The 25,771-nt window shown below is 44.6% G+C and overlaps 1 protein-coding gene across 2 annotated transcripts in view; it reads right to left on the reverse strand.

Annotated features, from left to right (window-relative positions):
* The window catches only part of LOC135056662 (alpha-2-macroglobulin-like), a 644,880-nt gene that overhangs the window by 162,483 nt on the left and 456,626 nt on the right, over window positions 1-25,771 (reverse strand). For both annotated transcript variants that reach the window (XM_063962106.1, XM_063962105.1), the window contains exons 25-26: window positions 20,556-20,631; window positions 6,162-6,318 (exon numbers count right to left, since the gene is read on the reverse strand). In XM_063962106.1, the coding sequence (XP_063818176.1) occupies window positions 6,162-6,318; window positions 20,556-20,631 (233 nt within the window). The remainder of the gene's footprint in view (window positions 1-6,161; window positions 6,319-20,555; window positions 20,632-25,771) is intronic.

Consider the following 25,771-nt stretch of genomic DNA (forward strand, 5'->3'; position numbering starts at 1 on the left):
TTTTACTGAGTTATTGCAGCTCTGTAACATACTGATCAAATCCATCTCCAGACTTCTGATCACATGTGAAAAACTTATATCTTTCATATGTCACATTTTTCCTTGGCACAAAGTAATCTTCAAACTTTTGCACTATAGAAGATAGCACCATATTCTGCCCCTCATCAAACTGAAAACTATTATAAATGTCCAGCACATCCTCTCCTATGACATGGAGGAAAATGGATGCCTTAGTTTTGTCAGCCTCTGTATCAGCTCCACATGCAGCAAGATATATATTAAACCTTTGCTTAAATCATTTCCAATTTTCAGACAAGTTACCAGACATCAGCATGCCGGTTGGAGGAGCCAGTTTATCCATGGTTACTCACTGTTTGAAGAGAGGAGCACACGGCAGGCTTTGCAGACACTGAGTATCACAGCCTTACAGACTGCTGCAAGATTCTTTCACACTCTGAGAGCACTAGCAGTCCAAGTTAAACTTCTTCTGATGCCATGTTCTGTTCATATGTTTGTAAATCCAGTCATAAGTATGGTGGCCAATCCCGAATCGGGATCGGAGGGATCCCGGGATTTAGGGCCAAAAATGGCCGGGATTCAATCCCAGGATTGGAAGCTCCAATCCCGGGGATTGAGGGATCAGCGTTGAGCATCCAGAGGATGCTCAAACGCTGCCCGGCATCCTCCTTCCGGGTTCTCAGCGCAGCGTGAGAGGTCACGCTGCGCTGTCAGCTGCTGGTGGGAGCCGCCAGCAGCGTTCACTGGATGGTCCCTTCCCACCCGCCCCCGGTATATGGTGAGTTATATGTGCGGGGTGGGCGGGGCGAGGGGGCGGACACCTAGGTAAAAGCCAATCCTGGGTATCCCGGGAATCCTGGGATTGGCCATTTTTCAATCCCGATACCCGGGATTGAAAAAATGGCCCAGGATTGGCTTCCCTAGTCATAAGGATACAGAGACATGTGAGTTCACTGCTGTGCTGTTTTATTCCATCACCAGCTCCAGACACACTGCACACTGGACCACCCACTTCCCAGCATCCCTCTGGTCCTAGGGACCATCACTGAAGATTCAGACTTACACATTTTAGTAAGGGAGTGTCTACAAATATTAAGCATTCTAATACACTAACATCACACCCTCGGCCCCCCCAGCTTCTGAAAATGGCTACTTAGATTTTCTGTCATCCAAAAGCTCCAGGCACTGCACAGGACTGTGAACAGACTTGAGGGTCAATGGTTTTTCACTATCGGTACTGGAACATAGTGGGGCCAACACTCATCATCTGGGATCAGCCACCAATTTTCTGTCTACCCTGTCAGTCTTTCTTCCCATTTTGTCACTGTTTGTCTTCCAGGTCAGTCTGTCTGTCCTGTCATAAAAACTGGACAAGCTACTGTATGTAGTTTTATGATTCAGTAGAATAGCAGTCCACCACAAATATTTACATTACAGTACAGTATGTCAATTTTGTGTACATTTTATTCAGTAACTAACTATGGGGTCGATTCAATTCAACTCAAATTTAATAGCGCCGGGAGGGAGCTCCCGGAGCTATTCAATTCAGCACATTGTTATGCCCAACAAGAGGATTTCATCTTGTACCCCTCCTGTAGGGCAAGCATAAATCAGACAAAGCTACTGGTGTGATGCTGTTTTCTGCCCCGAGTGTGGCGGAAACAGCATTGCGTCGGGCACTTAAGTCGGAGAATGTCGTTTCTTGTGACGAACCACCATGTTTTAGGTGCGAAAACCAGCTTTCTCCGACATAACATTACGCTGACTTGAATAGCTCTGGGAGCTCCCGCCTGGCACGATTGAATTTGCGTTGAATTGAATTGCCCCCTTTGACTGAACTTGTGCAAGTTTATAGTGTCAAATGGCTCAAATGCATCTGTTTTAATACAAGTTTTCCATACCAATATCTGTTTTAACTAATCTGTGCACATATGCGCCCAGTGCTATTTGCATTTTACTTCATACTTCGAAGTATTGTACCTACATTATATCTGCAATTTTGTACACTTTTTTTGTGCAGCCACGTAGATGGCAACTAATTAATACAAATGATTGATTGGCTGATCGACACATAAATAACGGACCGCCAGATGTATTTATATCCTTCTGATGAAACTATTACTCTAGGTAATGAAATGCATTAAAGAGCTCACAGTGTTATGCATCCACGTCTGAATCAGGCCGAGGGTGAGCTAAAACACAGAGGGCTAAAATTACTAAGGTGGGAGTTTTTTTGCAACTGGTCATGTTGCTCATAGCAACCAATCAGATTCTATCTATTATCTTCTAGAAGCAGCTAGATAAATGTTAAGTAGAATCGTATTGGTTGCTTTGAGCAACATCAGCAGTTCTAAAAATCCCCCACCTTAGTAAATTTACACCAGAGACTCTATAAGCCACAGCAACTGCCTCACTTTCTTCACCTATAATGTGGGAACCTACACCACCAGCATTGTGTATTGGGATTATAAGAACCCTTTTTCCCATGAGAAAGACTCTTCTTGCAGTCTTCAACAACTACAGCAGCAGCAAATTTGCACTTCATCAATTTTATATCAGGACATTAATAACTGAATAATTGTCTGTGTTTCCAATAGTTTATATATGTTTACGCTTAATTTTTAGGTGTTATAATATTTATGTGTTATTTAATAATGAGTAAAAAGAAAACAAACTATGCTGGTTCAGATTGTTAGGGTGTGTACACACAGGCCCTCATTCCGAGTCGTTCGCTCGGTAAATTTCTTCGCATCGCAGTGAATTTCCGCTTAGTGCGCATGCGCAATATCCGCACTGCGACTGCGCCAAGTAAATTTGCTATGAAGATAGTATTTTTACTCACGGCTTTTCCTTCGCTCCGGCGATCGTAGTGTGATTGACAGGAAATGGGTGTTACTGGGCGGAAACACAGCGTTTTATGGGCGTGTGGATGAAAACGCTACCGTTTCCGGAAAAAACGCAGGAGTGGCTGGAGAAACGGGGGAGTGTCTGGGCGAACGCTGGGTGTGTTTGTGACGTCAAACCAGGAACGACAAGCACTGAACTGATCGCAGATGCCGAGTAAGTCTGAAGCTACTCTGAAACTGCTAAGTAGTTTGTAATCGCAATATTGCGAATACATCGTTCGCAATTTTAAGAAGCTAAGATACACTCCCAGTAGGCGGCGGCTTAGCGTGAGCAACTCTGCTAAATTCGCCTTGCGAGCGATCAACTCGGAATGAGGACCATGGTTTTGCCCAATTGCTAACTAAATTCCTGCTGCGATCAACTTGGAATTACCCCCATAGGGTGTACAATCCCCAGGTGTATCTCACACATCACACAGTACAGTATATTGGGTGTATAATCCCCAGGTGTATCTCACACATCACACAGTACAGTATATAGGGTGTATAATCCTAAAGTATATCTCACACATCGCTCAGAACAGTATGCAGGGTGTATAATCACCAGGTGTATCACAAACGTTGCACAGTACAGTATACAGGGTGTATAATCCCCAGGTGTATCTCACACATCGCTCAGTACAGATTACAGGATGTATAAAATCACCAGGTGTATAACACACGTCGCACAGTACAGTATACATACTGGTCACAGCAGACATTGAGCACTGATCAGGATACTAGAAGTGACACAGAGCTGCAAGATACAGCAATGGCCTACTGTACTGTACTATATGTATACTGCTTGTCACCAAAATGCTGCACTGTCCTACTATATACTGCTCACAATAATGCAGCACAGAGATAGTATACTTGACACAGAGCTGCAAGATACAGCAATGGCCTACTGTACCCCGTGTTTCCGCCCAGTAACACCCATTTCCTGTCAATCACATTACGATCGCCGGAGCGAAGAAAAAGCCGTGAGTAAAATGACTTTCTTCATAGCAAAGATACTTGGCGCAGTCGCAGTGCGAAAATTGCGCATGCGCACTAAGCGGAATTTCACTGCGATGCGATGAAAAATACCGAGCGAACAACTCGGAATGAGGGCCTATATGTATACTGCTGGTCACCAAAATACTGCACTGTCCTACTATATACTGCTCACAATAATGCAGCACAGAGATAGTATACTTGACACAGAGCTGCAAGATACAGCAATGGCCTACTGTACTGTACTATATGTATACTGCTGGTCACCAAAATACTGCACTGTCCTACTATATACTGCTCACAATAATGCAGCACAGAGATAGTATACTTGACACAAAGCTGCAAGATACAGCAATGGCCTATTGTACTGTACTATATGTATACTGCTGGTCACCAAAATGCTGCACTGTCCTACTATATACTGCTCACAATAATGCAGCACAAAGATAGTATACTTGACACAGAGCTGCAAGATACAGCAATGGCCTACTGTACTGCACTATATGTATACTGCTTGTCACCAAAATGCTGCACTGTCCTACTATATACTGCTCACAATAATGCAGCACAGAGATAGTATACTTGACACAGAGCTGCAAGATACAGCAATGGCCTACTGTACTGTACTATATGTATACTGCTGGTCACCAAAATGCTGCACTGTCCTACTATATACTGCTCACAATAATGCAGCACAGAGATAGTATACTTGACACAGAGCAGCAAGATACAGCAATGGCCTACTGTACTGTACTATATTATACTGCTGGTCACCAAATGCTGCACTGTCCTACTATATACTGCTCACAATAATGCAGCACAGAGATAGTATACTTGACACAGCTGCAAGATACAGCAATGGCCTATTGTACTGTACTATATGTATACTGCTGGTCACCAAAATGCTGCACTGTCCTACTATATACTGCTCACAACAATGCAGCACAAAGATAGTATACTTGACACAGAGCTGCAAGATAAAGCAATGGCCTACTGTACTGCACTACTATAATTATATACTGGTGGTCCCCAGTCCCCACAATGCAGCACACTGAGCACAGATATTTGCAGCACACTGAGCACAGATATTTGCAGCACACTGAGCACAGATATGGAGCGTTTTCAGGCAGAGAACATAGATATTTTCAGCACACTGAGCACAGATATTTGCAGCACACTGAGCACAGATATTTGCAGCACACTGAGCACAGATTACAGAGCTTTTCAGGGAGAGAACGCAGCCACGTCCTCTCCGTTCAATCTCCAATGCACGAGTGAAAATGGCGGCGACGAGCGGCTCTTTATATAGAATACGAATATCGTGAGAATCCGACAGCGGGATGATGACGTTCGGGCGCGTTTGGGTTAACCGAGCTAGACGGGAAGATCCGAGGCTGCCTCGGAACCGTGTAAAATAGGTGAAGTTCGCGGGGGTTCTGATCTCGGAGAACCGACCCCGCTCATCTCTAAATGTAATAGCACTTCACTTGCAGTCAGAACTGCCATCAGAATTTGTTGGGGACTGGCTGTAACAGTGGCAGAACTTGTGAGTGGTGGGCCCAGGTGCAAAAATATGCTTCGGCACCCCCTCCATCGCCCGTTCCTACCCCATGTTCATAATATGCCACACAGCAGGAGGTAACGGAGAGCAGCAGTGGGGGACGAGGAGTTGGTGAAAAGGAGAGGCGGTGAGTGATGCCAGGGAGGAGTGACAGGCAATGGATGTGAGGGTGACAGGGAGAGGCGGTATGATGCCAGAGAGAGGCAGCATGACGCCAGGGAGAGGCAGTGTGACGCCAGGGAGAGGTGATAGGCGGAGGAAGCATGATGCCAGGGAGAGGTGACAGGGAGAGGCCGCATTATGGCAGGGAGAGGTGACAGGGAGAGGCACCTTCTCTCCTTCCGGTCGGCATGTTAAAGAACTGACAGCAGCTCACCCTAGAAGAACTGCTGGCGTGCTGCACGTTGTTACTGGTGGCTGGCGGAGAAGGTTGAGGCGGCGTTATAATGAGTCAGTGTGACTCATTATGAAGCAGGCAGCTTTGGGCCCCTTCACTGCGTTGAGCCCCGGTGCAATACACCGGCTGCACCTGCGCAAGTTTCGCCATTAGGCGATAACTTTCTTAAATACAGTAGTTACAAATTCTTTGCACAAACTACAGTAGTAAAATCATTATCAGTCTGTTGAGGACTATGTAATATATTTTAATGCAATCAGAACAATATAAATCCAAGTGAAAAATATAATAAATGTGTGCACACCTGTACGTCATTATTAAAGTAAGACTCCTCGCCGTCAAAACAGCCATTGGGTAACTGTCGACTGTTCAACCATGTCACAGCTTGCTGAGCTTGAGTCTCATCTATGTAGATCAATCCTTGAGCGCTGCTAAAAAACTTTACTACATAGGCTGTGAGCCTGTAAGAGAACACAAAATGTTGATTATTAATAGATCAAATAATCCCACACTGGTGTTATAAACAACTCATGTTTTAGCTTGTATTATATTCAATACAACACATACCCAGCTCATATGTTGAAATTATTATTATTACGTAAACAAATGAACAAAACAAGAAAACAAAGACATACTGTAGTACAAGACAATGGGGGGTATCTAATTAGATCTGGTCCATTTCCGGTGGGTGAAAACAGGCGGATATCGCGATTAATTACTGATGGTCATTACTGCAGTATACAATAAGGGTCCATTTTCATCAGCCGAAAATGGCCCAGCTTTCGCTCAAAAACACATGGGATTGGAGCTAAGTCCCATGTGTTATCCCGGCTCCTTTAGTAAATATCCAATGTGCAATTCCAACAGAAAATCACAGAAAACCCCAAAACCAACACTTAATTTAACCCTAATTTGGTTTAAATGTATAAGGGATTCCCCTTAAAATGTTATCTTTATTGGGTTACTTTAAATAGATAACAAACTGTAAGACAAATAACACAAAGAAATGTGTCAAGTTGGTCAAAAATGTGCAAAAAAATAAAGATGATATTAAACTATATGAAACTATAGACAGTGTTAATGAATGATCGTACAAAATAGTTGCTAATTACTGTATTAATAAATGAAAGTGTGTTTTGGGATTGTCATGGGCATATCACATAACCATACCTCCCAACATGACCCTCTCCAGGAGGGACAGAATGCTCTGCTCCTTGACTTCCCTCTTAAGGGGGGTACTCACGGAGAGATCCATGCTTAAAATCTAAGTTAAGCACTGATATCTCCGTGTGTACCCCCCACAGCGATAGCAATGCGCGGCCCCGCGCGTCGCTATCGCTGATGCTAGATTGGCCGGTATGCAGGCTCAATCTAGCAGGTTGCTCACTTCAGCGCTGTGTGAAGTGAGCGCCCCCCTCCCCTCGCTCAGCACACATCGCGCTGCGCTGAGCGGGGGAGAGATGTGTGCTGAGCGGTTCGCTCAGCATGCATCTCCCCCGTGTATACGGACCTTAACTGTATGATTGCCATCACCTGTGCTGAACCACCTTTCTCATTCATTTACCTGCCGGCAATCATACATTAGGAGAAAAGTCAAGAAGCAGAGCATTGTGTCCCTCCTGGAGAGGGTCATGTTGGGAAGTATGGGAGCGTACATCGGGATCGAATCTGTATCACAAGCTGCCTAACACCTTGCGATTTCCACTAACGTTTCTTGCGATTTGACTATATAGTCAAAACAGAAAGGAGAAATCTCACAGTGTGTACACACCTTAAGACGGATGTGGTTCATAGGATCGACCACACTTAGGTCGACAGTAACTAAAGTCAACACAAGCATTAGGTCAACATGACAAAAGATCGACATGAGTTTTTTTTTGTTTTTTTTGTGTCGTTTTCTTCGTAGAGTGACCGGGAACCCCAATTAGTGCACCGTGTGCCCTCGCATGGCGAGCAAAAGGTCTACCTAATGCATGTCGACCTAAGTGTGGTCAACCTAGAGACCGGATACCCTTAAGACACAGGTGCAGGCTGAGATCAGATGTTCCAAAACTCAGATGCAGGCTTAGGAAACTGGTTTAGACAGCAGGTCACAGAGGACTGGAGCCAGGAGACGTAGCTCTGTAAGCGACGTTGTTCAAGGCTATTTGCAAAGGCCAGAGTCAGACCTTATATCCCCCTTGCTGCACTGTGACTGGTGGAGAGAATCAGCTGACCCAGTCAGAGCTCTGATTGGTGCATCAGTGATCATCTGATCCCTGTCAACATGGCGGTGCCCAGTGTCCAGGAAGGTGATAGAATGAGGTCCACGGAATGGGGTACACTGGGAACAGCAACAGAACCGGGAAGACAGACAAACAGCTTGAACACCTGATCTCCGCATAATACATACCTCCCAACATGACTCTCTCCAGGAGGGACAGAATGCTCTGCTCCTGGACTTTCCTCTTAATTTAGGATTGCCACCACCTGTGCTGAAAAACCTTTCTTATCCATTAACCTATTCAACACAGGTGTCAGCAATCATAAATTAAGAGAAAAGTCCCGCGGGGTCAGAATCGCAAGGCTAGATAGACTGTGCAAGCAAGTCAATCTTACCTATCTAGTGTACTATCTAGTACAAAGTATAGTCAAAATTGGCACTTAGTCAAAATCGCACATAGACAAAATTGAAAGTACAGATAGTCAAAATCTGAGCTATCTGGGCTCTGGCGGAGTTCAAGGGAAATCACATAGTCAAAATCGGGCATAGCAAGGATCTCACCGTGTGTATGCACCTTAAGCCAGCTCTCCCTGAGTAAACTCTTTCAGCCTGCAGTACCAAAGAGGTGTGAACATTCAATGATTGCAGCAGGTTCTCAGTGTTCAGTACTTGCTTGATTCAGCATATCACCATCTGTTGAGTGCATTCCATCTGCACTGAAGATACTCCCGGTTCGGACCACTCTTGCTAGTTATCTACAGTTCTATGGCCCTCATACCAAGTTGATCGCTCGCTATCTACTTTTAGCAGCCGTGCAAACGCATAGTCGCCGCCCACGGGGGGGTGTATTTTCGCTTTGCAGGAGTGCGAACACCTCTGCAGCCGCGTGGCGGCAAAAACATTTTGTGCAGAACAAGACCAGCCCTGTAGTTACTTATTCTGTGCAATGATTGCTGCGACGAAGTACCCGGAATTGACGTTAGATACCCACCCTGCATACGCCCGGCCATGCCTGCGTTTTCCAAACACTCCCAGAAAACAGTCAGTTGCCACCCATAAACTCCCACTTCCTGTCAATTTCCTTGCGTCCGCCAGTGTGAATGGAAGCGTCGCTAGAACCTGTGCAAAACCACAATGCTCTTTGTACTCATACGACGCGCAGATTAGCCCCATTCTGCCATGATCGCTGCGCTGCGAAAATCCGTAGTGAGCGATTAACTCGGAATGACCCCCCATGTTGTAATGTCTAACACAATTTAGCTAAGACCTTAAGGTGAATTTACTAACATTCATGTTTCTGCCGATGTTAGCCGAGATCAATCTCGGCTGACATCAGCAGTTTGAGATTGCAACTTAAAAAAAAATAAAAAAATGTTAATTTACTAAATTTGCACTCACCGATGTCGATGTAATTCGTATTGTTGTGCAGTGTTTTACGGGAGAGATTAGTAAAACACTTCCGGACATAACACAATGAAGCCCGACCGGATCAGTGAGATCCGTGCAGGGCTTCATTGTGTACAGTATTGAAACAGTTAAAAATAAAATGCCTGGGGTCCCCCCTCCTAAGCATAACCAGCCCCGGGCTCTTTCAGTCGGTCCTGGTTGTTAAAATACAAGGGGAAAAATGCATAGGTGTCCCCAGTATTTATACAACCAATACCGGGCTCTTGGACCGGTCCTGGTTCCAAAAGTACGGGAGAAAAAAGACGTAGGGGTCCGCCGAATTTTTAAAACCAGCACCAGGCTCCACTAGCCAGGGAGATAATGCCACAGCCGGGGGACACATTTATGTAGGTCCCTGTGGCCCAGTCAATAACCCCCCCAACTAGTCACCCCTGGCCCGGGTTTCCTGGGTAGTGGGGACCTCTACAATAAAGGGGTCCCCCCTCCAGGCACCCTAGGACCAGGGGTGAAGCCCGAGGCTGTCCCTGGCACCCATGGGCTGTGGGTGCCAGGCTGATAGCCGTAAAAAGTGTAAAATGTAATTTTTTATAAATATTGCTGTGGAACTACAGGTCCCAGCAAGCCTCCACGCATGCTGGTACTTGGAGAACAACAAGTACCAGCATGCGGGGCATTAAAGGGCCCACTGGTTTACACATGGATCCCCTTTCCCCAAATGGCGGGACCCCTCGTGACTTCTATCAGTTGGAGACCCGCCAGCCAATCATGGAGCGCCATGTCATAGCGTTCTCCTGATTGGCTGTGCGCTCCTGGTCTGTCAATCAGGTGGAGCGCATAGGCTAAAATGGAGGATCGCGGTCTTCCATTATAATCAATGGTGGGAACCTGCGGTCTGCTGTAGACCACAAAGTTGAGGTCATTCTTTTATTATAGGGGTCCCCACTCACCCAGTGAACCCCAGCCAGGGGTGACTAGTTGGGGGGTTAATGCCATGGCCACAGGGATCTACATAAATGTGTCCCCCGGCTGTGGCATTATCTCCCTGGCTAGTGGAGCCCAGTGCTGGTTTTAAAAATACGGGGGACCCATACGTCCGAGCCCGTGGGGGGGTGGTTGTATAAATACTGGGGACCCCTACAAATTTTTCCCAGTATTTTAACAACCAGGTTTGGGTCAAAGAGCCCGGGGCTGGTTATGCTTAGGAGGAGGAACCCCAAGAAATGTTTTTTATTTTTATTATTTCACATACTTTACACAGAGAAGCATACACGGATCTCACTGATCCATGCATGATTCTCCAAACATGCCAGCCAAAAACAGGTCTATTTGAAAGTTCTATTTCTGTACGAATTCCATGCTTTTGCATCACAGAATGGCTATTGTCGGCAGTGATTGAGAATCCTTAGTAAATTCCCGTGCTGTGGGGGTAATTCCAAGTTGATCGCAGCAGGAAATTTTTTAGCAGTTTGGCAAAACCATGTGCACTGCAGGGGGGGCAGATATAACATTTGCAGAGAGAGTTAGATTTGGGTGGGTTATTTTGTTTCTGTGCAGGGTAAATACTGGCTGATTTATTTTTACACTGCAATTTAGAATGCAGATTGAACTCACCACACCCAAATCTATCTCTCTCTGCACATGTTATATCTGCCCCTCTGCAGTGCACATAGTTTTGCCCAACTGCTAAAAATTTTCCTGCTGCAATCAACTTGGAATTACCCCCTGTATGAGGTGTATTTGACCAAACAACTGTGTTTGACCGATGGTCTAGTGATTCGTATTTGTGTGGACAGCAGTGTATCTCAATACGAATTGCTACAACACTGACCCATCTACAGCAACAGAAGATAACGCGGATAAAAATAGAATAAACATAGGCAGAGAGATGAACATAGGCCCTCATTCCGAGTTGTTCGCTCGCAAGCTGTTTTTAGCAGCATTGCACACGCTAAGCCACCGCCTACTGGGAGTGAATCTTAGCATCTTAAAATTGCGAACGAAAGATTCGCAATATTGCGAAAAGACATCTCTGTGCAGTTTCTGAGTAGCTCGAGACTTACTCTGCCAGTGCGATCAGTTCAGTGCCTATCGTTCCTGGTTTGACGTCACAAACACACCCAGCGTTCACCCAGACACTCCCCCGTTTCTCTAGCCACTCCCGCGTTTTTCCCAGAAACGTCAGCGTTTTTTCACACACACCCATAAAACGGCCAATTTCCGCCAAGAAACACCCACTCCCTGTCAATCACACTCTGATCACCAGAACGAAGAAAAAACCTTGTAATGCCGTGAGTAAAATTCTTAACTGCATAGCAAATTTACTTGGCGCAGTCGTAGTGCAAACATTGCGCATGCGCAATAAGCGGAAAATCGCTGCGATGCGAAGAAAATTACCAAGCGAACAACTCGGAATGACCACCATAGCTAGGAACAGAAAAAGCAAAGACAAAACTCTAAAAGCTACGTGTGCAAATGCTAGGAGCTTAGGAAATAAAATCCCAGAACTAATTGCAATTATGGCAAGGGATGATCTAGATATTGTGGCAATTACAGAGTCATGGTGCAATGAAAATCATGACTGGGATATAGCTATACCGGGATATACTTTATTTAGGGAGGACAGAATTGGAAAAATCGGAGGAGGGGTAGCAATGTATGTAAAAAAAAGCATAAATACTACCTTAAAAACAAAGTGTTGAAGAAAAAACTGAGGCCCTTTGGGTGACCATAGAAACAGGGTAGAAGTCGATTATTCATATTGGCATGATATACAGGCCACCAGGTCAGGAAGAAGAACTGGACAAGAACCTATTGTAGGACATAACTAAAATGGCATTAAAAGGAGAGGTATTAATCATGGGAGACTTTAATCTTCCTGATGTAAACTGGGAGGTGTCTGTTGCTAGTTCCACTAGAAATATGGACATTTTAAAATCCCTTCAAGGAGCATCCCTCCACCAATTGGTGAGGGAGCCCACTCGGAAATACACAATATTAGACCTAATACTTACAAATGGAGACAGAATATCGGACTTAAAAGTGGGTGAAAACCTGGGACCCAGTGATCATCAAGCAGTATGGTTCAGCATAAAGTCAGATACTTACTCATCCCATACAAAAACAAAGGTGTTGGATTTTAGGAAAGCTGATTTTGACTGGATGGGAAAATGTGTAAGCGATTCTTTGGCAGATTGGAGAAACTTGGAAGCAGTGCAGGAGAGGTGGGAGAGATTAAAAAGTTCAATATTAAAGGCAACAGACCTTTGTATCAAAAGTGTTAGGAAAAACACAAGGAAAGGAAGTCAGTGTGGTTTGCGAAAGAAGTAGCAAATATTGTGAAAGCAAAAAAGATGGCTTTTAGGAAATATAAGCAGACACAAAATAATAAAGACAAAGAGATATATCTTGTTAGACAAAAGGAGATTAAGAAGGTAATCAGATGTGCAAAGGCACAAGCCGAGGAGAAAATGGCCCAGTCAGTGGGTAAAGGAGGCAAAACTTTTTTTTAGGTATATAAGCGAAAGGAGAAAAACAAAAGGCGGAATAATAAAACTAAAGACAGAGACTGAGATTCTTGTTGAGGGAGACAATGTAATAGCAGATCATCTTAAGAATTATTTTTGCTCAGTATTCACTACTGAAAGAGAGAGGTAGGGGCCACAGTTAAGTTGCAGGGATATTCAGGAAAATGAAACAAGTACATTTACAGAGGAGAAGGTCCTAAGAGAACTCTCAAAGCTGAAAGTGGACAAATCTATGGGACCAGATGGGATACATCCAAGGATACTAAAAGAACTTAAAGAGGTACTGGTAGCACCATTGACAGAATTATTCAACCAGTCATTAGCTACAGGAGTAATTCCAGAGGACTGCAAAAGAGTGAACGTAGTCCCACTGCACAAAAGTGGAAGCAAGGAAGAGGCAAACAACTACAGACCATTGAGTCTTACATCAGTAGGAGGGAAACACTCTTAAAAGAAAGAGTTGTCAACAATCTCAAATCCAGCAATTTACAGGATTCCAAACAGCATGGATTCACTGGGAGGGAGATCATGTCAAACAAATCTTAGTGACTTTTTTGACTATGTGACTAAAGTGATGGATAAAGGTGGAACCATGGATATAGCTTATCTAGACTTTAGTAAGGTTTTTGACACTGTTCCACATCGCAGACTGCTAAAAAAACTTGAAAGCTTGGGATTGGACACTAGGATTATTAAGATCTTGGTTGCAGGATAGAAAACAGAGAGTTGTGGTACATGGAGTGCATTCACAGGAGGGAAATGTTACCAGTGGAGAACTCCAGGGATCTGTACTTGGACCAGTGCTTTTTAATATCTTTATTGGTGACATTGCAAATGGCATTAAAGGGAAAGTATGCCTTTTTGCAGATGACATAAAGGTATGCAACAGGGTAGACACACCAGGTGCGGTAAAACAAATGATTGAGGATCTAGGTAGACTAAAGGAATGGTCAAGAGTGTGGAAATTACAGTTTAATGCAAAAAAATGCAAAATCATGCACTTGGGTCTCAAAAATCCAAAGGCTAAATATAGTATTAATGGCACTATACTGGGAACTACTGAGGAGGAAAGGGATCTAGGAGTCACTATTTCAGGTGACTTAAAGGTAGGTAAGCAATATAACAAAGCAATGAGGAAGGCTAGTCAGATGCTTGGCTGCATTGGGAGAGGAATCAGCAGCAGAAAGAAGTAATAATACCACTGTATAGGTCATTGGTACGGCCTCATCTAGAACACTGTGTTCAATTCTGGAGGATATATCTTCAAAAGGATATTAATACATTAGAAACTGTACAAAGAATGGCAACTAAAATGGCGCATGGCTTACATCACAAAACATACCCAAAAAGACTAAGAAATCTCAATATGTACAGTTTGGAGAAGAGAAGGGAAAGGGGGGACATGATAGAAACTTTCAAATATATCAAGAGTTTTAACAAAGTCCAGGAGGGAAACATTCTCCAAATGAAGAAAAGCAATAGGACACGAGGACATGCACTGAGACTGGAGGGGGGGAGGTTCAGGGGAAATTTGAGGAAAAATTACTTCACAGAAAGGGTAGTGGACTAAGTGGAATAGACTCCCATCAGAGGTGGCAGAGGCTAAGACAGTAGAGCAATTTAAACATGCATGGAACAGACATAAGGATATCCTTACAAAGAAATAAGGATCAAATAAGGTTTCAGATAAAAATATGGTAAACAAAAAGGAGCAGACTAGATGGGCCAAGTGGTTCTTATCGGCCGTCAAATTCTATGTTTCTATGATTTGTGTTTAGTAAATTTCCTCCCTTGTTTCTGTTGTATACCTCAGTGTATCCACACTCAGCAATACTTCCAAGCAGTGGTGCCGATTTATGTTTTTGCTGGTGGGTGCTCAAGCCTGTGACGCCCATCGGCAAGGGGGTGTGGCATTACAATTGTGGGCGTAGTCTTGGTAAAAGAGGCGTGACCTCGCAGGAAAAGACTACCTTACACCCCAGTTTTTGACCTTGCACCAACAAACCTCGGCCACCACAGGGAAAAAAATAAATTCCACCATATTAATCCCCACATAGTAATGCTCCTTGCACCATATTATGCCCCTTGCACTATATTATGCCACACACCGCAATGGCCGTGATACATTATGCCCTACAGTAAAGCTTCTAATTACTTTTAAATTATCTGCTCGTTGCCAAGGGTTTCACGCGCTGGGTGTCATGTTCTTTGCCTGGAGTTTCATTTGCTGGGTGTCATGCTTGTTGCCAGGGGTTTCATGGGCTGGGTGTGTTGCTTGTTGTCAAGGGTTTCATGCTCTGGGATCCATGCTCATTTCCAGGGGTTTCCAGCTCTGGGATGGATGTCATGCTCGTTGCCAGGGGTAATGCTCATTGCCAGGGGTGTGTAATGCTAGTTGCCAGGGTTAATGCTAATTGCAGGGGTGTGTAAGCTAATTTCCAGGTGAGTGTAATGCTAGTTGCCAGGGGTAATGCTCGTTGCCAGGGGTGTATAATGCTAGTTGCCAGGGGTGTGTAATGCTAGTTGCCATTCCTCATAGAATAATAAGGAATTCTTTATTACTGTATAATATATTATATTTGTCAGGAACTGCATCCGCACACTCCCCCGGCAGCTCCTCACAGTAGGCGGGCGGGAGGCCGGGCAGTGCCGCATGATGTACTTATGTCACGCTGCGGCCGCACGCGCAAGAGACCAGGAGGCTGACTGTGAGCTGGTGGTGGAGCTGGCCCGCGGCTCCACCCCAGCTCACAGTCAGCCTCCTGACTGGGACGGGGGCCAGCGCTGGGATCCGCTTGTGACATGCTGGCGGCTCATTCATACACCAGGTGCCCTGCGCTCTTTCCCCCCGCACTGTGTGCCCTGACCAGGGGACTGTGTATGGGCAACTCCCCGGCCCCGCTGCTTTTGCAGTGTGAGTGCGGTTTATAATAGGCTCCAAGGCGGCAGTGGGAATGTATGGCCTGGCCGGCAGTGACTATTTATCGGTCAGGCGGCTGCCTACTGTCCCGTGGGTGCTTATCATTTTCCGTGGGTGCTCGGGCCGGGAGCACCCACTGAATCGGCACCTGTGATTCCAAGTCATCAGTTCCAGCCCGATACAAGTACAACATCAGTTCCAGTCCAATATAAGAAGCATAATCGGTTCCAGTCTGATATATGAAACATAATTGGTTCCAGTCTGACATAAGAAACATCATTGGTTCCAGTCCGGCACAAACATCATTAGTTCCAGTCCAACATAAGTAGCACCATCAATTCCAAGTTTTCCTATTCACTGGCTTTAGCTCAGCGCACCTGCATACCAAGTGAATCCTGCTCACTGGATTTAGTCTGTCATACCATTAGACCAAGTACATTCAGCTTGCTGGGATCAGTCTAGCACACAGGTTCTCAAACTCGGTCCTCGGGACCCCACACGGTGCATGTTTTGCAGGTCTCCTCACAGAATCACAAGTGACATAATTAGCTCCACCTGTGGACCTTTTAAAATGTGTCAGTGAGTAATTAATACACCTGTGCACCTGCTGGGTTACCTGCAAAACATGCACTGTGTGGGGTCCTGAGGACCGAGTTTGAGAACCACTGGTCTAGCATAATATCTGTATCATCAGTTCCAGACTTGTCACCTGCACCTTTGGTCCTTGTCTGCCATCCTGAACTACCCAGAACTACCCAAGTTCCTGCTTCCTCACCCAAGGCCGGATTAAGTCTTTGTGGGTCCGAGGAACTTAAGACCTGGAGGAAGTGTGTGTGTGTGGAGGGGTGATTATTAGATTGTGTATACCTCCCAACATAACCCATTCCAGGAGGGACAGAATGCTCTCTGCCTGGATTTCCCTCTGAATATATGATTAGCATCACCTGTGTTGAACTATTTACCGTATATACTCGAGTATAAGCCGACTTTTTCAGCACTTTTTTTTGTGCTGAAAAAGCCACCTCAGCTTATACTCGAGTCAGCTTTAGTGCCAGATATGCCCCACAGTGCCAGGTGTGCCAGATATGCCCCACAGTGCTAGATACTTACCCTCCGTCGCTCCCGCGCTGTCTTCTGAAGGAGGGACACAGAGAGCGCAGCGCGCGGCTCTCCTGTGTCCCTCCTGCATCTCCAGCGGCAGCGGCGTCTGAGTGGTAAAGGAAGTGCACGAACCGGCACTTCCTTTAACACACGCCGCTGCCGCCGGAGATGCAGGAGGGACACAGGAGAGCCGCATGCTGCGCTCTCTGTGTCCCTCCTTCAGAAGACAGCGTATGAGCGACGGAGGGTAAGTATCTAGCACTGTGGGGCATATCTGGCACACCTGGCACTGTGGGGCATATCTGGCACACCTGGCACTGTGGGGCATATCTGGCACACCTGGCACTGTGGGGCATATCTGGCACACCTGGCACTGTGGGGCATATCTGGCACTGTGGGGCACATCTGGCAAACCTGGCACTGTGGGGCATATCTGGCACACCTGGCACTGTGGGGTATATCTGGCACACCTGGCACTGTGGGGCATACCTGGCACACCTGGCACTGTGGGGCACATCTGGCACTGTGGGGCATATCTGGCACTGTGGGGCATGTCTGGCACATCTGGCACTGTGGGACATATCTGGCACTGTGGGGCATATCTGGCACATCTGGCACTGTGGGGCATATCTGGCACTGTGGGGCATGTCTGACACATCTGGCACTGTGGGACATATCTGGCACTGTGGGGTATATCTGGCACATCTGGCACTGTGGGGCATATCTGGAACTGTGGGGCATAACTGGCTCTGTGGGGCATATCTGGCACATCTGGCACTGTAGGGCACATCTGGCACTGTGGGGCATATCTGGCACTATGAGGTCTGTGTACGGGTAGAGCTGCATTTCCCACCCTAGGCTTATACTCGAGTCAATACGTTTTCCCAGGTTTTTGTGGTAAAATTAGGTGCCTCGGCTTATATTCGGGTCGACTTATACTCGAGTATATACGGTAATTGAAAAGAATGGTATTTCAACAGAAGTGATTGCAGTCCTAAATTAGGAGGGAAGTCCAGGTAGAGTGCATTCTGTCCCTCCTGGAATGGGTCATGTTGGGAAGTATGGATTGTGTCAATGAAATTTAAAATAATGGTGTATATTAGATTTAAACTGAAAGTTTAATAATGGCTGGGTACTGTTTATAGCTCCACGTAATTGAGAGACAACTATTTTATAAAGTTTTCCTGTAGTAGACCCAAGACAACTTAAACAACCTTAAAATTCACATAGAAAAATACAATCTATAATTTATCCTGCAAGAATGCAATGGCAACAGTGTCTGTGCTACTTACACACTGGGACCGGACTCAGGAGGACTCTGTGTGTGTGTTTCTCTCTAGACCTGAATGCTCTCATTAGATAGCTGGTTACACAGGACCCAGACACCCAGGTAGGAAGGAGGAGAAGCTGGGATCCATGGTTCACTTACAGCTCTCTCCCCCCTTCTAGCTCTCTTCTGATCGGTAAGCTCCATCAGCATGTCATGAAACCTGTACTGCATACTGTCCTGCTCACATTCTGGCTGCCTGGTTATTCTGCTGCACAAGAGAAGAGCTAGTAATGTCAGTGTGCTTCTGCTGGGAGGGGCTCCCGTTAGAGTACAGTACAGTATGCCCTGCGCAACAGCCCCCCCCCCCCCCCCCCACACACACACCAACTTAATCTGGCTATGTCCCCGCCCATAGTTATTATCAGGTTTTAGTTCTGAGAGACCCAAGCAGAGGGCTGAAACCCGCACGTCGGACGCAGCTAAATGCGCAAAAAGCAACTTAAGCCTATTGGCTTTTTCCATCAAGCTTCCACCACTGGCCCACCAGTGTCACAGCTGGGAACACAAAAGACCCCAGTCCTGACAGACTGCATCAAATTATGGATGCATTTAATATTGTTAATATTTATATATTATTATTATTATTATTATTATTATTATTATTATATTTATTTATTTATATAGCTCCACAGCACCTAGCAAAGTACATAAACAAATAAGCAAAACAAGAAAACAGTGATTTACAGTGAAATACAATGCAGTACAAGTATATAGTATAGAAACATTACTGCATCAGGGGACATGACACTAAGATAAGTATCAGGGTGGCAGAAACCAAAGGTTAGCTGCCATCGAAGGGAGTATGGAGTAGATGATAGTCTAAGTAAGAAAATGAAAAGCACATGAGGGGAGAGGGCCCTGCTCGTGAGAGCTTACATTCTAAAGGGGAGGGCCAGACAGACAGGGGTGAGACAGATGAGGTAGACAGTGAGCGTGGGACAGAGGGTTAGGATGAGAGATAGCTGGGTTTGATGAAATAATTACACAGTACAGTAAATATTAATATAATGCTCATTCAGTGGGAACTGGCTGATTTAATTATAACAAAGTAAAAACCCTCAAATCTTCAAGTTATCAACTTTTGAGCAGAACTAAATCATCTCTTCAATATAGACAAAAATGCAGAAAGAGCAACATATATACAGAATTTAGGGACAGCTACTGTGTTAATGCCATGCTCTCCCTGCTGAATATATATATATATCTATGCATCGGGATTACAACATCTGACCCAATACTGACGGAAAAGCAGCATGACAACCAATTGCACAGAGAACAAGAAATGGGGGTCTCACAAGACCTTGATAGCTTAATCAAAAGGCCGTACCTAGCAAAAGTCAGTTGTGACTGAAACGCGTTGACAGAGCAGTGTGAACAGCCATATTTCTGTATTTTGAGGTATGCTATACTGATCTCTGATGTAATGCAAATCCCTTCTTTTCCACTTGCTACATTGATTGTAGAATTTTTTGGACTGTTTTTTAAATTCTACATATTTTGGACTGTTTTTGTCTGTTTTATGGTATTCCTACTGTTTGGGAATTTTTGTTTTTGGAATACATCATTTATTTACTACCATACTGGTTGGATTGGAGTATATTCAGTGAATGTTGTGGAAACAGATACAGTAATACCTTGAGCATCATACTAGATATACTGTTACGTGGGTGATACTACTGACATTACTGTGTGAGGTATGCCAATATTCCTGTATGTTAAAGATACCTTTATGTGTTCAGCTCTCTGCACTAAGAGCAATTTACATATAAAGGGTGCACTAACCTGGGTGATGTGGAGGATTCCGGTTGGAAAAGAAACCTTTATACGATTGATACTATACTTATAGAATGTGAGTCAGAACACGCCCACTCTCCACAGCACCCTCCATTAACCTTGTTCTTCCACATGGTGTGATTATAACCAGATGCGATTATTATACACTGTTGTACACATATGTCCTTCTTTATATCTTTCCACATGATATGGTGAATAAAGATACAGCTTCCATGAAAATTATAGGAAGAACAGGAGAAAGAACGTAAAGGAATAAAGGAAAAAAGGAGCGAGAGCATTATCATCAATCACTCCAGAAATGGATGTATTGTATGAATCATAACTCTTTATTTGCACCTGTGGGATTGAGTCTGTCTCATTTTTGATATGACAGCTACTTTAGTTGAGTTCACATGAAGGTTTGAGTGTTTCACACATACCATAAATTTGATGGAGAACCTCGATGCAATGAATAAGCGTTGTCTTCATTTTTAGATATCTGTACTGTTTGGTAGCCTGCAGAGATAAAGCAATTCCAGTAATGCACACATGTCTATCCCTACAAGTTTCCTCTAATTCCAACCTAAAAACAATGTTAAACTTATTAGCTATGTCTCAGCTTTTAAACTAAGGTGGGTTAAACCAGCCAACCTCAGGCTTAGGTTATGTCTTATGAAAATAGAGCAAACAATGTTAAATCCTTAGGGGGGAAATCAATTGGGTGCAAGGTAAAAAACCTTGCACCCAGTTTTGGATTACCATGTGAATGCGCACTCCCGATACCCGTAAAAATGGCCATGAGGTTTTCAACTCAGAGGTCTCCGCAGCTCCCGGAGGTCTCCCCTCCATCTTTACACTGGCGTGGGGGCTGCTGGGAAAGAAAATGGCTGCTGGGAGATGTAGTTCTCCCAGCTGCTGCCTCCGGGAGGTAACACACACACACACACGGGGGGGGGGGGCTCACACACACAGTCATGCACACACACGACACTTACATACTCACAGCTGCTACAATAATCCGAATCCCAACACTGGAGAAGACACCGCTTCGGAAAGTGAGTAAATATTGACTAATAAAGCTAATTAGAAACATCAAATTGCTTAATTAGGCCTCAAGGGTAGTGCCAGAGCAAGTCTGCGTGATTTTTCCTAAAAATACGGGTATTAGGAAAAATCAGACTTACTCTGGAGGTGCGTAAAAAAAAGAAAAGACGCAGTGATTTCTATAAAAATCACTGTGTCTCATTTTTAGGGCCAAATTCAGACCTGATCGCTATTGTGCGAATTCGCAAGGTGGACGATTATCGATGCATACGGATCAAAGTGCGCAGGCGCGAGGCCAAACAGCGAAAGAATCCATCCAATTTTTCGATCGCCAGGCGTACGCAAGTTGATTAACAGGAAGCAGGTGTTTGGGGGAGGTAACTGGACGTTTTCTAGGAGTGTTATGAAAAACGTAGGCGTTCTCAGGTGTTTTCAGGGAGGGTGTGTGATGTTAGCTCCGGACCGATCAGTCTAATTCTATCGCACTGTAGGAGTAGGTCCTGGGCTACGCTCAGACTGCACACACTGGAAAAAAACAATCAATGGTGAGTGAGTTGCGAACAGATTTGCAGCTGACTGGTGTTTGCAAAGCTTTTCAACGGCGTACGCAGACTTGCACGGGGCGGATTTTCACTCTGTCTGCGCGGCGACTATCTGATCTCAAACCTTTACAAATTCGCAGAGGAGCGATCAGGTCTGAATTAGGCCCTAAGTCCTCTAAATGTATAGCAAAACCCTACGGGAAATAACCCTGCACTATATGTTTTATTTTTTTATCGCCCTCAATTGAATTCCCCCCTTAGGGTCCTATTCATAATAAATTCCATTGGCACTGTGCAAATTAAGGGTCCAACTTGCTGTGATTTGTGAAGGCAGATACAAATCTACTAGAGCAATTGATTATTGCTCTGAATAGCAGCTGTCATGTGAGCCCTGAGTTTGACACTGACACTTTTGCCGCAGTGAAAGTGTACACTGACAGATTCTATCCTAGCAGCACTACTGCATAATGCACATGGGAGACCAAGATGGATTGTGCCCAGTAGCGTAACTAGAAATTTTGCTCCCCCAAGCCAAAAAAGTTTCCGGCGCCCCTCCATTGCCATTTAAAAAACAAAGAATTTGTGTGCACCCCAAAATAGGGGCGTTGCCTCATTGGAATGGTGTGGCCTCGCTACAAGGGGTGTGGCATTGCAGTAAAAGACTACCTTATATCCCAGTTTTACGACTTGCACGCTTAGACATTGGCCTTCACAGGAAATAAAAAAAAATCCTGATTCATGCCCCTTACATACATTAGTCATTTTTCTCCTTATAGTAATGCCCTCACACACCGCAATGCCCATTACACATTATACCACACACCGTACTGCCCATTACACATTATGCCACACACCGTAATACCCATTACACATTATGCCACACACCATAATGTCCCTTACACATTATGCCACACACTACAATGCCCGTGATACATTATGCCACACACCGTTATGCCTGTGATTCATTATGCCACACACCGTAAAGCCTGTGATACATTATGCCACACACCATAATGCCCGACACATTATGCAACACACCAAATGCCCATGATATATTATGCACACACTATAATGCCCGTGATACATTATCCCACACACGACAATGTCCCTGACACATTATGCCACACAACACAATGCCTGTGAAACATTATGCCACTCACTGTAATGCCTGTGATACATTATGCCACACACTACAATTAGAGATGAGCGGGTTCGGTTTCTTTGAATCCGAACCCGCACGAACTTCACTTTTTTTTTCACGGGTCCGAGCGACTCGGATCTTCCCGCCTTGCTCGGTTAACCCGAGCGCGCCCGAACGTCATCATGACGCTGTCGGATTCTCGCGAGACTCGGATTCTATATAAGGAGCCGCGCGTCGCCGCCATTTTCACACGTGCATTGAGATTGATAGGGAGAGGACGTGGCTGGCGTCCTCTCCATTAGAATAGATTAGAAGAGAGAGAGAGAGAGAGAGATTGTGCAGACAGAGTTTACCACAGTGACCAGTGCAGTTGTTGTTAAGTTAACTTTTATTTAATATATCCGTTCTCTGCTATATCCGTTCTCTGCCTGAAAAAAACGATACACAGCAGTCACACAGTGTGACTCAGTCTGTGTGCACTCAGCTCAGCCCAGTGTGCTGCACATCAATGTATAAAAGCTTATAATAATTGTGGGGGAGACTGGGGAGCACTGCAGGTTGTTATAGCAGGAGCCAGGAGTACATAATATTATATTAATTTAAAATTAAACAGTGCACACTTTTGCTGCAGGAGTGCCACTGCCAGTGTGACTAGTGGTGACCAGTGCCTGACCACCAGTATAGTAGTATATTGTTGTATACTATCTCTTTATCAACCAGTCTATATTAGCAGCAGACACAGTACAGTGCGGTAGTTCACGGCTGTGGCTACCTCTGTGTCGGCAGTCGGCACTCGGCAGGCAGTCCGTCCATCCATAATTGTATAATTATATACCACCTAACCGTGGTATTTTTTTTTCTTTCTTTATACCGTCGTCATAGTCATACTAGTTGTTACGAGTATACTACTATCTCTTTATCAACCAGTGTACAGTGCGGTAGTTCACGGCTGTGGCTACCTCTGTGTCGGCAGTCGGCAGGCAGTCCGTCCATCCATAATTGTATTATTATAATATATACCACCTAACCGTGGTTTTTTTTTCATTCTTTATACCGTCATAGTGTCATACTAGTTGTTACGAGTATACTACTATCTCTTTATCAACCAGTGTACAGTGCGGTAGTTCACGGCTGTGGCTACCTCTGTGTCGGCAGTCGGCAGGCAGTCCGTCCATCCATAATTGTATTATAATATATACCACCTAACCGTGGTTTTTTTTTCATTCTTTATACCGTCATAGTGTCATACTAGTTGTTACGAGTATACTACTATCTCTTTATCAACCAGTGTACAGTGCGGTAGTTCACGGCTGTGGCTACCTCTGTGTCGGCAGTCGGCAGGCAGTCCGTCCATCCATAATTGTATTATAATATATACCACCTAACCGTGGTTTTTTTTTCATTCTTTATACCGTCATAGTCAGTCATACTAGTTGTTACGAGTATACTACTATCTCTTTATCAACCAGTGTACAGTGCGGTAGTTCACGGCTGTGGCTACCTCTGTGTCGGCACTCGGCAGGCAGTCCGTCCATCCATAATTGTATTATAATATATACCACCTAACCGTGGTTTTTTTTTCATTCTTTATACCGTCATAGTGTCATACTAGTTGTTACGAGTATACTACTATCTCTTTATCAACCAGTGTACAGTGCGGTAGTTCACGGCTGTGGCTACCTCTGTGTCGGCAGTCGGCAGGCAGTCCGTCCATCCATAATTGTATTATAATATATACCACCTAACCGTGGTTTTTTTTTCATTCTTTATACCGTCATAGTGTCATACTAGTTGTTACGAGTATACTACTATCTCTTTATCAACCAGTGTACAGTGCGGTAGTTCACGGCTGTGGCTACCTCTGTGTCGGCAGTCGGCAGGCAGTCCGTCCATCCATAATTGTATTATAATATATACCACCTAACCGTGGTTTTTTTTTCATTCTTTATACCGTCATAGTCAGTCATACTAGTTGTTACGAGTATACTACTATCTCTTTATCAACCAGTGTACAGTGCGGTAGTTCACGGCTGTGGCTACCTCTGTGTCGGAACTCGGCAGGCAGTCCGTCCATCCATAATTGTATTACAATATATACCACCTAACCGTGGTTTTTTTTTCATTCTTTATACCGTCATAGTCAGTCATACTAGTTGTTACGAGTATACTACTATCTCTTTATCAACCAGTGTACAGTGCGGTAGTTCACGGCTGTGGCTACCTCTGTGTCGGAACTCGGCAGGCAGTCCGTCCATCCATAATTGTATTACAATATATACCACCTAACCGTGGTTTTTTTTTCATTCTTTATACCGTCATAGTCAGTCATACTAGTTGTTACGAGTATACTACTATCTCTTTATCAACCAGTGTACAGTGCGGTAGTTCACGGCTGTGGCTACCTCTGTGTCGGAACTCGGCAGGCAGTCCGTCCATCCATAATTGTATTATTATAATATATACCACCTAACCGTGGTTTTTTTTTCATTCTTTATACCGTCATAGTGTCATACTAGTTGTTACGAGTATACTACTATCTCTTTATCAACCAGTGTACTGTGCGGTAGTTCACGGCTGTGGCTACCTCTGTGTCGGCAGTCGGCAGGCAGTCCGTCCATCCATAATTGTATTATAATATATACCACCTAACCGTGGTTTTTTTTTTCATTCTTTATACCGTCATAGTCAGTCATACTAGTTGTTACGAGTATACTACTATCTCTTTATCAACCAGTGTACAGTGCGGTAGTTCACGGCTGTGGCTACCTCTGTGTCGGCAGTCGGCAGGCAGTCCGTCCATCCATAATTGTATTATAATATATACCACCTAACCGTGGTTTTTTTTTCATTCTTTATACCGTCATAGTCAGTCATACTAGTTGTTACGAGTATACTACTATCTCTTTATCAACCAGTGTACAGTGCGGTA

Source organism: Pseudophryne corroboree, chromosome 3 (assembly GCF_028390025.1).
Source record: "Pseudophryne corroboree isolate aPseCor3 chromosome 3, aPseCor3.hap2, whole genome shotgun sequence".
Lineage (NCBI taxonomy): Eukaryota > Metazoa > Chordata > Amphibia > Anura > Myobatrachidae > Pseudophryne > Pseudophryne corroboree.